The sequence below is a fragment of the Ovis aries genome, chromosome 6 (genome assembly GCF_016772045.2).
Source record: "Ovis aries strain OAR_USU_Benz2616 breed Rambouillet chromosome 6, ARS-UI_Ramb_v3.0, whole genome shotgun sequence".
NCBI lineage: Eukaryota > Metazoa > Chordata > Mammalia > Artiodactyla > Bovidae > Ovis > Ovis aries.
Genome location: NC_056059.1, coordinates 89,101,687 through 89,117,074, shown reverse-complemented (window position 1 = coordinate 89,117,074; position 15,388 = coordinate 89,101,687). Strand labels below are relative to the sequence as shown.

At 42.6% G+C, this 15,388-nt stretch overlaps 1 protein-coding gene and 1 long non-coding RNA gene across 5 annotated transcripts in view; one reads left to right on the top strand and one right to left on the bottom strand.

The window, feature by feature from the left end:
• LOC132659963 (uncharacterized) overlaps positions 1-14,314 on the bottom strand; it is a 42,245-nt gene extending 27,931 nt beyond the window's left edge. The window contains exon 1 of the long non-coding RNA XR_009601060.1: positions 14,283-14,314. This is a non-coding gene — a long non-coding RNA (uncharacterized LOC132659963). The remainder of the gene's footprint in view (positions 1-14,282) is intronic.
• Positions 14,315-14,712: 398 nt separating this feature from the next.
• Positions 14,713-15,388, top strand: part of ANKRD17 (ankyrin repeat domain 17) — a 169,294-nt gene continuing 168,618 nt past the window's right edge. For all 4 annotated transcript variants that reach the window (XM_027971068.3, XM_027971067.3, XM_027971064.3 and 1 more), the window contains exon 1: positions 14,713-15,257. In XM_027971068.3, the coding sequence (XP_027826869.2) occupies positions 14,844-15,257 (414 nt within the window). In that variant the 5' untranslated portion in view covers positions 14,713-14,843. The remainder of the gene's footprint in view (positions 15,258-15,388) is intronic.

Genomic DNA, 15,388 nt, shown 5'->3' with positions numbered 1-15,388 from the left:
TTGAAGCCTGGTTTGGAGAATTTTGAGCATTACTTTGCTAGTGAGATGAGTGCAGTTGTGCAGTAGTTTGAGCCTTCTTTGGCTTTGGAATGAAAACTGACCTTTTCCAGTTCTGTGGCCACTGCTGAGTTTTCCATATTTGCTGGCATATTGAGTGCAGCACTTTCACAGCATCATCTTTTACGATCTGAAATAGCTCAACTAGAATTCCATCACTTCCACCAGCTTTGTTCACAGCAATAATTCCTAAAGCCCGCTTGACTTCACATTTCAGGATGTCTGGCTCTAGGTGAGCAATCACAACATCATGACTATCTGGGTCATGAAGATCTTTTCTGTATAGTCTTCAACTATTCTCACTTGTAGTAGGTCTTGTGTTCCAAGAGATACCATCTATATAGATGGTATACTATTATAGATGGTATTTTATTACTACAAAGTAAATGTTGCTAAGAGTTATGTGTGATGTGGCAACCCTGTTCTTGTAAACTGCCTATCTATTTAGTCCTAAGAAGCTGCATGATCACTTTGCCATTACCAAAGATCTTTCATTCTGAATTCCACTGTAGTCTTACAGTTATGCCAATCACATCTACTGTGTTTCTGTTGCTTAAATGCAATAAATTAGTCTGTATTACTGTAGGATTATCCTATTTCTATTAAAATAAGAGGGCCTCTTTTAATAGCACTCCCCGCCCCCCCACCACTTTATCTCCAGGCTTTTGATGATGGGAACAAGAGTGTTGAGATTTTCAAGACTGCTGACACTTCTGTCACTACTTTGTCAGTATCTCGATGAGGAGAGTATCCTTTGGGCTCTTTTGGGAGACAATGGAAAGTAGGAGAAAGAGTGAACATAATAAATCATTCAAGTTTTTCTTTTCTCCTTAAATCTATTCATTCCTCTACATTTTGTTAAGGAATTTATGATATCTCAAATCCACTTAATTTTGTCCACCAGTGAAAATACATTTCAGTTCCTCAAGCCAACGAATCATTATAACTATTCCAAAATGATTACATCTAAATTAATTATTAATATAACTACATGGATGAGGCTCCTATATCAATAAGTTTGACTCTAAATTTGTATTCCTTTCTTTTTCATCTTCATATGTATTTCCAGTTTTCTGAATCTTATCAAAATCTTGCCACTCTTATTCATAGACCTCTTAACGGATTATGACTCTAGTTACAGATCTGGACTGGATAAAAGTGGGAGAGATATGACATGTGATATTTCCCTCAAGTGGGTTGCTACAAGGATTTCAGGGAGGGAAAGGATAGTCTTAACAAGAAGAGGGCCTGCTGGCAAGGAAGATACAGTGAGGTTTGATGTTTTGTGAACTTCAGAGTTATATGAATTCACCCAAATGTTCTCAGGATCCTATTATGTCCCAAAAAGTCCCTGATTTCTACATATAAGTCCTGGGAATCCTCTGAATTCTCAGCCTTCATTTTAACCCTGCAATTTGGAAGATCAGATTCTATGCCTTATTTTCAGGTATGATTTCTCTGGACCTAACGATGCAAGTTTCACGTAGGGCAATTATACAAGCTCCCAAAAACTCTAATCATGCCTAGAGCTTGGAACTTAAAATCTTGGATTTGTCACGGTCTTTATTTAAGCTTTGTTTGGTATAATTAAAAGCAGTCAGCCCACCCCACAAACCTGTATTCTTCATTCACATTATATTCATATGGCTTGCCAAAGTTTTGACATCAGTAAACACTTTATTCCAGGAAATCACAAGTGATTATTTAAGCTACAGATTTTCTGAGTCCCACTCACTGATGCTAAAAGGACTCTTGCCTATTTAAAACCCAGTCAGATCAGATAATTAATCACAAGTTCACATTTTCTTGAGAAAGTCACTGTTGGTACTACTCTATTGTTTAGAGTTAAGTTGAAGGGGGTAAAATATACTGTGGTTAAGCAGAAAGCAATATATTATAGGACACCGAATGGCTTATAGAATTTTTTTAATGGATAGAAGAAATGGATTTTAGGTGAATGTCCAGAATTAAGACCTAAAGCCACACCTCAAAATAAGGGCACTAAAGGAGCTATCTGGAAGGGAAAATGCAACTCCCTCCAGTGGAGAAAAATTTGCAGGGTACAGAATTCTACACTCGGGTTTTTACCTCTCAACTGTTTAAATATTTCACTTCACTCTTTCTTTCTGATGGCCTGGTTTCTGAAGAGAGTGTTAGTCGCTCGGTTGTATCTGACACTTTACAACACCATGGATGTAGAGCTCCTCTGTCTATGGAATTCTCCAGGCAAGAATACTGGAGTGGGTAGTCATTCCCTTCTCCAGGGGATCTTCTTGACCCAGGGATGGAACCAGGGTCTTCTGCATTGCAGGCAGATTCTTTACCACCTGAGCCACCAGGGGAGAGTCAGACATGACTTATCAACTGAACAACCACCACCACCAAGAAGTTAAATGCTAATTCTTATCTTTGCTCCTCTATGGGTAAGGTATTTTTTGCTTCTGGCTTCTTTCAAGATTTTTTCTTTATTTTTGATTTTCTTAAGTTTTAATATGATATGTCTTGTTGTTGCTCAGTTTCTAAGTCATGTCTGACTCTTTGCACCCATGGACTGCAGCACACCAGGCTTCCCTGCAATGCCTGCCTTAAAATAAATTGATATATCCATTATATATTGAATACAAATGACATCTAATGCCATAAGAATATGCTCACATATATTAAGTAAAACAAAAGAGCATGCTAAAAAAGCAGGAGCAACATTCTCATTTTATTTAAAAATACACTTCAATTCAGTTGCTTTGCTGTTTCTGACTCTTTGCAACCCCATGGACTGCAGCATGCCAGGCCTCCCTGTCCATCACCAACTGCCAGAGCTTGCTCAAATTCATGATCCTTCAGTTAGTGATGCCATCCAACCATCTCTCCCTGTCATCCCCTTCTCCTGCCTTCAATCTTTTGAATGCGTCAGTTCTTCGCATCAGGTAGCCAAAGTACTGGAGCTTCAGCTTCAGCATTAGTCCTTCAAATGAATATTCAGGACTGATTTCCTTTAGGATTTACTTAAGAGACTAGAACATCATCAGTGGCTATCTCTAGCTGATGGAATATGTTCCTGTGTGTGCTTTTCTATTTTGTTAATGTTCTACAATCAATATGTATTCTTTTAATACAGATGTCAACTGTTTTCACAACTGACTTTTCACAAAGTAGAGAATTAACTCAGGTGGCAATGTCAAGCATAAAATGGAGTAGGATAGGATCAGAGACAGAGAGATTAATAGACTATTGCAACAGAATGGATGAAAGACGGTAGAAGCCAAATTAAGGCAGTGGCTGTGAGGACAAAGAAAGTAGATAATGAGAACCCAGACTGAATAAATAGGATTTGATAATCTTGGATCCATTTAGGTTGTAGATAAAGGCTGCTGCTGCTGTTGCTGCTAAGTCGCTTCAGTTGTGTCTGACTCTGTGTGACCCCATAGACGGCAGCCCACCAGGCTCCCCTGTCCCTGGGATTCTCCAGGCAAGAACACTGGAGTGGGTTGCCATTTCCTTCTCCAATGCATGAAAGTGGAAAATGAAAGTGAAGTCACTCAGTCGTGTCAGACTCTTTGCGACCCCATGGACTGCAGCCCACCAAGCTCCTCCGTCCATGGGATTTTCCAGGTGAGAGTACTGGAGTGGGGTGCCATCACACTAAGGAAATATTAAACACTGTAATTCCACTGGTAGCCCTGGATCTATATGGGTTGGGGTGGAGGTAAGGGTTATGAATTTATTAGTCTTAACTATAGTAAATAAAATTGTGAACTTATATGCAATTACTTAGGGACAGTTAAAATAGAAATAGGGCAATGGCCTGAATCATGGGGAACTCAATATTTAAGAGCCAGATAGAGGAAGAAAGGCCTATAAAGAATAAGTAGGATTGATTTAAAAGGTAAAGCAACTAGGTTGTCGTGGAAGCTGAAGGAAGGAAGTTTCAGGCAAGAATTGGTCAATGGTGCTAGTAATGAAAGCATCCTGCTTCTAATGTTTACTCCCTGTGAAAGGACTTCAATCAGTTCTGGGTCTTCCTCTATACTTGGAGAGATTTGAGTGACTTACAAATTAGTAAATTTCTGAAGAATGTCTGGTTTGGTTTTGTCCTCCAACCTCCAAGAACAAAGATGTCCAGAGACCGAATTTTCATCTGATCCTCCATGCTGTCCCTGTCAGGTGTTGCTAGGAACTGGAGGCATCAGTTCAGTTCAGTTTAGTTCAGTCGCTCAGTCGTGTCCAACTCTTTGCGACCCCATGAATCACAGCACACCAGGCCTCCCTGTCCATCACCAACTCCTGGAGTTCACTCAGACTCACGTCTATTGAGTCCGTGATGCCATCCAGCCATCTCATCCTCTGTCGTCCCCTTCTCCTCCTGCCCCCAGTCCCTCCCAGCATGAGAGTCTTTTCCAATGAGTCAACTCTTCACATGAGGTGGCCAAAGTATTGGAATTTCAGCTTCAGCATCATTCCCTCCAAAGAAATCCCAGGGCTGATCTCCTTAAGAATGGACTGGTTGGATCTCCTTGCAGTCCAAGGGATTCTTAAGAGTCTTCTCCAACACCACAGTTCAAAAGCATCAATTCTTCGGCGTTCAGCTTTATTCACAGACCAACTCTCACATCCATACATGACTACTGGAAAAACCATAGCCTTGACTAGACGGACCTTTGTTGGCAAAGTAATGTCTCTGCTTTTCAATATGCTATCTAGGTTGGTCATAACTTTTCTTCCAAGGAGTAAGCGTCTTTTAATTCCATGGCTGCAGTCACCATCTGCAGTGATTTTGGAGTCCCCAAAAATAAAGTCTGACACTGTTTCCCCATCTATTTGCCATGAAGCGATCGGACCAGATGCCATGATCTTCGTTTTCTGAATGTTGAGCTTTAAGCCAAAATTTTCACTCTACATCTGTCTAATTCTGGGGATCAGTTGGCAGACCTATTTACCCCTAAGCAACATCAACCAACTTAACTTTATCAGTAATAAAGTGAATTTTGGTCCCCATTTCTATCCTTTATTTTTAACTTGTTCAGAACCTAGGCAAGAAGAGGGGAGTTGGTTTACTGGGACCACTTGGAAACTACAACTGATGTCACATTCCACATCAGGGAAGTCAGGGGTTGAAGAGACTAATGGCTAATGACTTTGGCAGTTAGGAAGTAATCATAAATCACTCTCTTCCTTAATCAAGTCAGTCACAGTTTCTCCAAGGAAGGCAACTAAGGAAATATCTCCATGAGGTTTCAGTGGTATAATACTAACTACTGTCCCAATCCTTGTTTTGTAAGATTCTTTAAGAATGGAACTATATCACCCAGAGGACTATAGCATTTTAGTTGCAAATATATAAAACCTACCTTAAAGTACCTTAAATGAGAATGGCAGGCATGGGAGAGAAAAAAGAACTTGGTGGCCACTTAATTAATGGACAATGGGTTAGTCTATGATCCCAGATTTCAAATGCATCTAGACTCTACTTTCTATTGCCAATATTGCCTTCTTCTTATTTTTCTATGGGTGTAACCTGCTTTGCTATGTTTCATTTATTGCATTTTGCAGATACTGCATTTTTTAAATAAAAGGTTTGTGGCAACTCTGCACTAAGCAAACCTATCAACACCATTTTTCCCACATCATTTACTCACTTTGTATCACTGCCATATTTTGGTAATTCTCACAGCATTTCAAACATTTTTGTTACTATATTTGATTTGGTGATCTGCGAAAGTAGTTGTGATGCTAGTACAAATCGCTGAAGACTCAGATGATGGATAGAGTTTAATACCAATGAAGTATTTTTTTAATTTAAGGTATGTACATTTTTTAAAGACATAATGGTATTGTACACTTAATAGACTACAATATACTGCAAAAGTAACTTATAAACACTGGGAAACCAATAAATTCATGTCACTCACTTTATCAATATTTCCTTTATTGTGGTAGTCTGGAACCAAACCTGCAATACCTCTGAGGTAAACCTGTTTATGGTAAGATAGGTTTGCTCCCTGTTGTGTCAAAGATGGTGAGCGGCAGCTCTAGCCTAAGATTATCATACATCACTCTGGAGATTGGCTCGATCCATGCACCTATTTTTATGGCAGAGTAAAAGTCATATAACTGAGAGCTTCATTCCATAAAAGATAGGAATCTCCTGAAAAGACAGACATACTAAAAGTGTTGTCCACTACATTCTACCACTTGGCTACCTGGCACCTATACTTGTGCTTTTCTCAGTATGTAGCATTTTTTTAATATCCTGGTCTAGGACTATGTAATTATCCCAGGGACAGTTGAAATACTCTCTACTCAAGTAGGAGACATGCCAAAATCTCATCCAATTTTTCATCTTGCTTGGAAACCAAGAGTTCTAGGTGATATGCATTTCTTTTAAATAGGTTTGGATGTTGCTCATCACAGTATAGCATGACAAAGATAATTTTATTAGTACATATAGGCTCTCCTGTCCCTGGGATTCTCCAGGCAAGAACACTCGAGCGGGGTGCAATTTCCTTCTCCAATGCATGAAAGTGGAAAGTGAAGTCACTCAGTCGTGTCCGACTCTTAGCGACCCCATGGACTGCAGCCCACCAGGCTCCTCCATCCATGGGATTTTCCAGGCAAGAGTATTGGAGTGGGGTGCCATTGCCTTCTCCGTAAGGATAGTAAGGGCACTCTAATTAGTAGTAGGTGAGGTCCTTGGTCGGTTAATACATCTTGAGTTTGCTCTCTCTAAGATGCTCCCTGATTCCTTGCCCATACATCAGAGGGTATCAGAATTAAGCAAATATAAGTCTTTGTTCGCAAGGCTTTGTAAGTTTTGTCTGAATAAGTCTCTTAAAATCTTAGTTGGTTACTGGTCACCTTGTTTTTTGGTAACTCCATGGTTTAGAAACCAAAAACAGAGATGCTGTGTTAATTTGTTTTCTGTCCCTTAGCAATGTGTTGCAAGGCTGGAAAGCAGTGTTATCCTCTAGTCAACTAAATTAACTGTGTATTTCCATTTTGGCCTTTGTATCCAATATTATAAGCCAAGGAATGAGTTTAGGGATAATGCAGCTAGAATTTATCACTGTCCACTTGCCCCCACGTTGCATCTCAGGGAATGGCTACTCACAGTGGGACTAATTTGTCAACAATTGTCAGGCAGGATGTATACAGCAAAATGCACGAGGTGATCAAGAATCAGGGCTTTTTTCAGGATTCCAGTTACATTTTTTACTGAGTTTTCAACTCTTTACTTCTGTTGCCCTACTTTAGCTCAGGACAGAGAATATAGGTTTTCCAAACCTGCAAGATGCAGGTTTATTTGACTCTTAATCGCATAGGTTTCTGAGTACAATCAAAAAGGGGATGTCTAAGAAATACACAATTGTTTCTCTGTCCTCAACGGGGACTGGTTCCAGGACCTGCCACAGACACCAAAATGCGCAGATGCTTGGGTCTAGTTGTCAGCCCTCTAGATCTGTGGATTCTAAATTTGTAGATTTAATCACATATGTGGAACTTGCCAATACTGAGGGCCAACTGTATTTATTTAAAAGGGTCAACTGTATTTTTTCTTCTGCATTCCTAACGCTAGCTTGAGCTGAAATGTACCCCTTTCTTGTACACACTCCAATGGAGTGTGCTAATGGACACACTCCAAAACCTGATGTTTTCCTACTAATGCCCCTAAAATGTTAACTTTGATGTAGATATTATCTAAGATCTAAATTTTAACAATTGCTTGCTGGCTGCAACACATTAAATGTCAACAAACCTCCTAGCCAGGGCCAAGGAATCGTTATCAGAATGCAACCCACCCGGACTCACTAGTTTTACATTTCAGGGCATGTCAGTTGTTGACACTGGTACTATTTTATGCACTAGAAAGATTAAAAACCTTAACCTTGCCATGTTAAGATTTCTTACCCTTTTCCAGCTAAACAATTTGTTTTGAATTTCATGTCAATTTTGGATACAAGTTTAGAGAATTCAAACTAACATATTATTAGGCTTTTCTCTAAGATTTTATCCTGTTGCTACAGGTAGGCCCTTCATTATCATGGCATTGTCAGATGGGTATTTGGTCTCCCTGCTATCTAAATTCGGAGAAGGCAATGGCACCCCACTCCAGTACTCTTGCCTGGAAAATCCCATGGACGGAGGAGCCTGGTAGGCTGCAGTCCATGGGGTCGCTGAGGTCGGACACGACTGAGCAACTTTACTTTCACTTTTCACTTTCATGCACTGGAGAAGGAAATGGCAACCCACTCTAGTGTTCTTGCCTGGAGAATCCCAGGGATGGGGGAGCCTGGTGGGCAGCCGTCTATGGGGTCACACAGTCAGACACGACTAAAGCGACTTAGCAGCAGCAGTATCTAAATTTGTTGCTCTAAGGTCTACCATTGATACAATTTGCACTCTAGTCTCTCAAAAAGTTATTGTTTTTTGTCTGCCCTTACTTTAGAATTTATGGGTGTGTCTTCTTAACAGGATGAATCCATGAACCCAGAGCCTCTGCCATGAGTTTCAATCACCCTGTACTGCAGCAAGCCTATGTAAAGCAACTGGGCTGGTGAATCCAATTTATATACCTCTTATGGAATTCTGTATCTCCTTTTCAGTTCACTGCAGTCAAGGAACATGCAGAAGTGGGAGTGCTTATCAATGCTGCCTGGCCCTCTGCTTAACATATTATGCTGCCATTTCTACTTGACTGAGGTTGCCTGTGTTGGGCAAAGTTCCAGGTGGGAAGCAGGGCCTAGGCCACAAGCTCCCTGCTTTTGAATTCTGAAGTCTTCCTGGCAGTATCTATCCCTTACCAATTAAGGTTTCAACTCTGAGGAAAGAGCCAACGTGCCTCAATTCATGAGCATTTTCCCCCTCTTGCAATACCACTGAGGCTGTCTCTACTTTCTTGAAATGGTTTCTCAGACAGGTTCATGCCACTTAGCAACCAAAGGCAACAGATACTTTAAATTTTTGCTTAACTTCAGCCAGAGCGAGGTGCCTTGCTCAATAAAGCTAGCCAAAATGTGAAGTTGTCTCTGATTGGCTTCCTTTTGTTAGCCTTCCCATTTCTAAACCAATCACCATGACTGAGGGATTAGGGTCCCCCCGTTAGCTTGATTCACAGGCTCACCCCTCTGGTGTGAGAGTTAAGACCAGGAAATGGATGGTTGCACATGGGGTAAGAAGGATAGGTCTATCCTAGTAAGGACAAACTCTCAAATCTCAGTGGGTCACACAAAAGAATGCATATGAACTCTAACACAATAGACAGGCAGCTGCCTTCCAAGTGAAGATTCAGGAAACTAGAGTCCTTCCCACTTGTGACTTCACCATCTTTAACACATGGTTTCCAATACAAATGCTTTAAGTTGCTGGGGAATATGGAGATGCTCAAGGACTTTTCGCATGCCACGTTTTATATACCAAAGATACAACAGGAGCACATCACTTACACTTAGATTCCACTGGTTAGAACCTAACTGGCACATCTAATGGTAAGCCTAATTGCAAAGGAGGCTGGAAAATATAATTTAACTGTGTGCCCAGAAAAAGAATCTAGAACCTGTAAGAGCTCACTATTCTGATAACTAAATATCTACCATATTTTATCTCTCTTCCCACACAAAGAACACATCCTACCCCAATAAAGACAATCCAAAAGTTCTATTTAGTTACTAGGTCAGGCTTAGAGTCTAGTTTTTAGGTAATGTGCAGTCCTCCTCATAAAGTCTAGATGCAACCTATGAATTAAATGTGCAAGTTATCTCTAATATCACCCCAAGTTCCAGGGAACGATGTACAGTTTTGTTGTTGTTTGGTCGCAAAGCCGTGTCCAGCTCTTTACAACCCCATGGATTGCAGCATGCCAGGGTTCCATGTTCTTCACTAACTCCCGGAGTTTGTTCAGACTCATGTCTTTGAATCAGTGATGCCATCCAACCATCTCAACCTGTTACACCCTTCTCCTCCTGCTCTCAATCTTTCCCAGCATCAGGGTCTTTTCCAGTGAGTCAGCTCTTTGCATCAGGTGGTCAAAGTATTGGAACTTCAGCTTTAGCATCAGTCTTTTCAATGAATATCAGGGTTGGTTTACTTTAGGATCAACTGGTTTGATCTCCTTGCAGTCCAAGGGACTCTCAAGTGTCTTCTCCAGCACCACAGTTCAAAGCATCAATTCAATTCTTTAAGCATCAATTCTTTGATACTTCAAGCATCAAGAAGCATCAAAGCCTTCTTGATAGTCCAACTCTTACATCTGTACAAGACTACTGGAAAAACCATAGCTTTGCTCTTATACACAACTTTGATGGTAAAGTGATATCTCTGTTTTTTAATATGCTATCAAGGTTTGTCATAGCTTTCTTCCAAGGAGCAAGTATCTTTTAATTTCATGACTGCAGTCACCACCTGCAGTGATTTTGGAGCCCAAGAAAATAAAATCTGCCACTGTTTCCATTTTTCCCCCATCTATTTGCCATGAAGTGATGGGACCAGATGCCACAATTGTAGTTTTTTGAATGTTGAGTTTTAAGCCAGCTTTTTCACTGTCCTCCTTCACCTCCTCATCAAGAGGCTCTTTAGTTCCTCCCTGCTTTCTGCCATTAGAGTGGTATCATCTACATATATGGAGTTGTTGATATTTCTCCTGGCAATCTTGATTCCAATTGTGATTCATCTAGTCCAGCATTTCACATCATGTACTTTGCGTATAAGTTAAATAAACAGGATGACGATATACAGCCTTAACGTACTTCTTTCCCAATTTTCAAACAGTCCATTGTTCTGTGTCCCATTGTAACTGTTGCTTCTTGACCTGCATATAGGTTTCTCAGGAGGCAAGTAAGGTGGTCTAGTATTTCCATCTCTTTAAGTTTTCCACAGTTTGTTGTGATCTACACAGTTGTCTGATCACAACAAACTGTGGACCAAAATGTACAGTGGTAGACCAGAAAGTTACCAATTCTGGTAACTAGAATAAGCTCTCACTGGAAAGAGAAAACTGTGAGACACTAGGCAATACAGATACATAAAAAGGATGAAATATCGAGCAGCTGTTTTCTGATCCATCTCCCCTGAGAGTGGAGGAAATTTTGATGAGATCTCAACTTGGTTTCGGAGAGAAACATGTGCCCTGTCTTTTATATGGCCTGATATGGGCCTCTGAAATGTTCTTTGTCCATTATTCTCCATGGCCACATCCTATGTGAGTACTGGGGAGCTATAAGGCATTTATGTCCTATTTTCTTCTTATGCAAATTTGGGGTTGAACAGTTGCCTCAAGTGAACAAATATGAATTGGGTTCATGATTTGATTAGTGGTAAAATTCCTTCAAAAGTTTAGTCCTATCATCTATTTGCTTCTAGTAACTACACCCAAAGTTCTTGCTTATGCAATTCTCAAAAATGATTTACTTCATTTCCTTGCTCCCATGTCAGTTTTGCAAGAACATCATCCCAGTTATCCTGAGACCATCTAAAATAATGGTCTTGGATGGAAAGGCCAAAGTCTTGATCTGATCTTTGTTCCAGGACTAAATCTTGACAGGACTGTACTCAAGGCCTCTTCTAGCTTCATATTTCACTCTTCAAGGTCTAGAAAAACTCTGTTTTTCTAATCTTTCCAAATACTTTTGTGCACGTTCATTTCTGTAACTATTTTCTGAGCTTATCTTACTAAAACTCAAAATATAGTATTACTTTGACTCTTTTCAACTATTTCCTCCGATTACTGGGTCACAATCTCAATAGGTAGATAACATGCTTTTCAATTATCATGGATAAGTTTAAACACCTCTTTTGCCACTGCAAAACATGGGTCTCCTTCCAGTCTCTGATGCCAGTATCTCTAACATCTACTGCATCATCACCAAGACAATGTAACATATTTTAGGTTACTGTTTTAGCAGTACTCCACTTCTAATACCAATTTCTGGGTTAGTCATGATCATTCAAGCTCTGGAACATATAAATTCTCAAATCTCAATTTTCTCTCGTACAAGAAGTCCAAAACAGGAGTGTTTCTAATTTGGAAGTATCTGTATTCCAAATAGTAATTTAGCCACCCATGATCTTTCTCTGGCTCTGGCATCTTCAACATACTCACTAGCTTCAGGTTGATGGAGAAAAAGTGAGGATGGAAGGGACTTCATTAAGCCTGGAAACGAGCACATCAATTCCACTTACATTCCACAGGCTAAAAGTCAATTATAAGACCACAACTAACTAAAGGGAAGTTGGGATAATTAGTCTAGCTGTATCTCCAAGAATAAATAAGTTTCATGAATGATTCTGCTACAAGGTTCTAAAAGGAAAAAAAAAATGCTAGATAAAAATAATAAAAAGTCACTCCAGAGGCTTTGTCCATTTCAGTAGGTTCAACCTTATTCTACTAGTTCCAATAAATTATTTCCTTATTATATAAAAGATAAGAATTCATTTTCTTCTAAATAATGGGATTACTTTAGAGTATTTTTGATAGTGATAGGTGCAGAAATTAGACTGTAGAGAGTTAATAAATGAGATTCAGATAATAAAAAGAGACATCGAACGTAGAGTACTCTTTAAAGCTTGGTTGTGGAGGAAAGGAGATAGAGTGGAAGGACAATTGTAGAAGCCTGAAGACAGAAAAGATAAAAGGGAAATACGGGATTGGAACTAGAGGAAAGATGGACAATTCATTTTATGTAAGAGCAGGGATTGTCTCATTCCACTGATATTGGAGGAAAGATTCAGAAGTATCTAAGTTTCTAGCATTTGGAAAATTGAAGGCATTTTTGTCTAATAGCATCGGCCTTCTAATTATATGTGGCAGGGATTTAAAGACTGCAAAAGTGTTCTAGTGGGTAGGATGAAAAAGGTGCTTCAGAATATACAAGCAGGAGGGAGGAATCCACCTGAGGTTATGACCTAAATCTGTAGTGTTAAAATATACAATGTACTGGGCTTCCCTGGTGCTCAGAAGGTAAAGAATACACCCGTAATGCGGGACATCTCGATCCCTGGGTTGGGAAGATCCCCTGGAGGAGGGCATGGCAACCCACTCCAGTATTCTTCCATGGAGAATCCCCATGGACAGAGGAGCCTGGTGGTCTACAGTCCATGGGGTCGTAAAGAGTCAGACACGACTGAGCACCTTAGCTGCACAATACTGTTCTGCACTTAGCAACCACTGTACAAGAGGTACAGGCAGAAGGTTAGCACTCTCTGTGTATTTACTATAACACTTATGTCACTGCAAAGCCCCTGGAAGCAGAGACTTAGATTTTAGAAACTATGCACATAGTAGGCACATGATGAATTTTTTCTTGAATGAATCGATTCAGTCATTGCCAATTCTGCCATAGTACTCTGCAGACTACTGGCAACTGCCCACATTTCATATGGTATGCCAATGCTAAAAAGAAAAAAAAAAAAAAGCTAAAAAAATTCAGGCACACTCAGCTAAACTTAGCAGTCTTAAAATGGCAACTATGTCAGCTGAGACATACTTTTTATCTTGTGCCAGTACATCTGTCTTTGATGTTTCCTTCATTTTCCTTATGCTGCTGTGCCCTTATTGAACCTGAAAGGGCTCATTGAGTTCAATAAGCTACGCTATTATTTCAAAAGTCCTGCAAGTTCTTCAGACATCCACAAATGAACTCACAACCCCTATCACAATATTCCTTCCAAGAGAAACACAGACAAGGATGATTACTTATGATGCTTACTTCACAGATAAAAGCCGAGAAGGTGATGGAGTGGAAGGACTAAATCGGGGTCATTCACTAAAACGTCTGCAAAGTCAGGCGCATATCCTGCTTCCTTCTCCTGTCTTCAGCCCTTTAGAGGAAACTTTAGACTTGCAGTGATCTCAGACATCAACTAATCGAACTCCTTATGTTGGTAACACAAGTGTAAACTCAGGTTCAGGAAGTCTATGATCCAAGACTCAAACTGAGGCAAAAGGGACTCTTTCCTTCATACTACGCCAGCTCTCAAGATCCAAAGCCCTAACTCACCATTTGGCGGTGGAAAAAATGGCCAGGAACGAAACTACGTACGGCAGTCCAGAACCAGGCCCCACCTCCCGGATCAGGCTGTCCGGGCCTCCTGCTAACAAAGCGTCTGGCCCGAGCTTCCGTACCCGCTCCCACCCGGCCCGGGCTGCTCCGCTCCAGCCCGCCCGCTCAGCCGCCCGCCCCATGCACCGCAGCACCGCCCGCTCGCGAAGGCCGGAGACCCGGCCCTCTAAGTCTCACTTTCGTCTTTCGGCCACCCGCGCGCCACCACTCAGGCGACGGCTGATGGCGTCACTCGTACTTCCGCCTGCGGCTGCGTTCTATACACCAGCGAGGAAGGAAGAAGGGAGGTCTGAAGGGTTGTGTGTGGGGGAAATAGCGAGGAAAGAGAAGCGATCCGGGTACTAGCGGGCGCTACGGCAATCACCGCGGCCCTCCTCTGTCCCCGCCGTCCCCCCCATCGGAAGTCGCCCTAGGCACACTTCCCCCGACTCTCGGTAGTCTCCCCTCTGCTGGATCTCCGAGCACCCGGGTCTCCCTCTTCGCTTCCCCCACCCCCCGCTTGCTCCCTCACGCTCCCTCCCTCTCCCTCCCTCCCATCGTCAGGCTCCCCGCCCTTAGTATCGCGAGACGAGGTGAGAGCTGGCGGAGCGGCGGCGGCGGCGGCGGCAGTAGAGGTGACCGAGGCGGTGGCGGCGGAGGCGGCACCGAGCGCTGTGTCGGCCCCGGTGCGGCCGAAGTCGCGGTAGAGCGTAGCCCCCACGCCCCTCCCCCGTCCGCGCCCTCCCTCTTTCCCCGGAGATGGAGAAGGCGACGGTTCCGGTGGCGGCGGCTGAGGGAGAAGGGAGCCCCCCGGCGGTGGCGGCGGTGGCGGGCCCCCCCGCGGCGGCGGCGGCGGCGGCGGCGGCGGCGGCAGCAGCGGAGGTCGGCAGCGGCATTGGCGGCGGCAGCGGGGCTCGCTCGGCCTCGTCTCCTCGTGGGATGGTGCGAGTCTGCGATCTGCTCCTGAAGAAGAAGCCGCCGCAGCAGCAGCACCACAAGGCCAAGCGTAACCGGACTTGCCGACCCCCCAGCAGCAGCGAAAGCAGCAGCGACAGCGACAACAGCGGCGGCGGCGGAGGCGGCGGCGGCGGCGGAGGCGGCGGCGGCGGCACCAGCAGCAACAACAGCGAGGAAGAAGAGGACGACGACGACGAGGAAGAAGAGGTTTCTGAGGCAAGGGCCTGCTTTCAAAGGAAGAAGGGAGGAAGGGAGTGTAAAGGGCCGGGGCCAAAGGTGGGAGGGGACTTGCGAGGGGACCGATTCCTGTGGGCTTGATCTGTCTTCGGGGCTGGGCTTTCCACCGC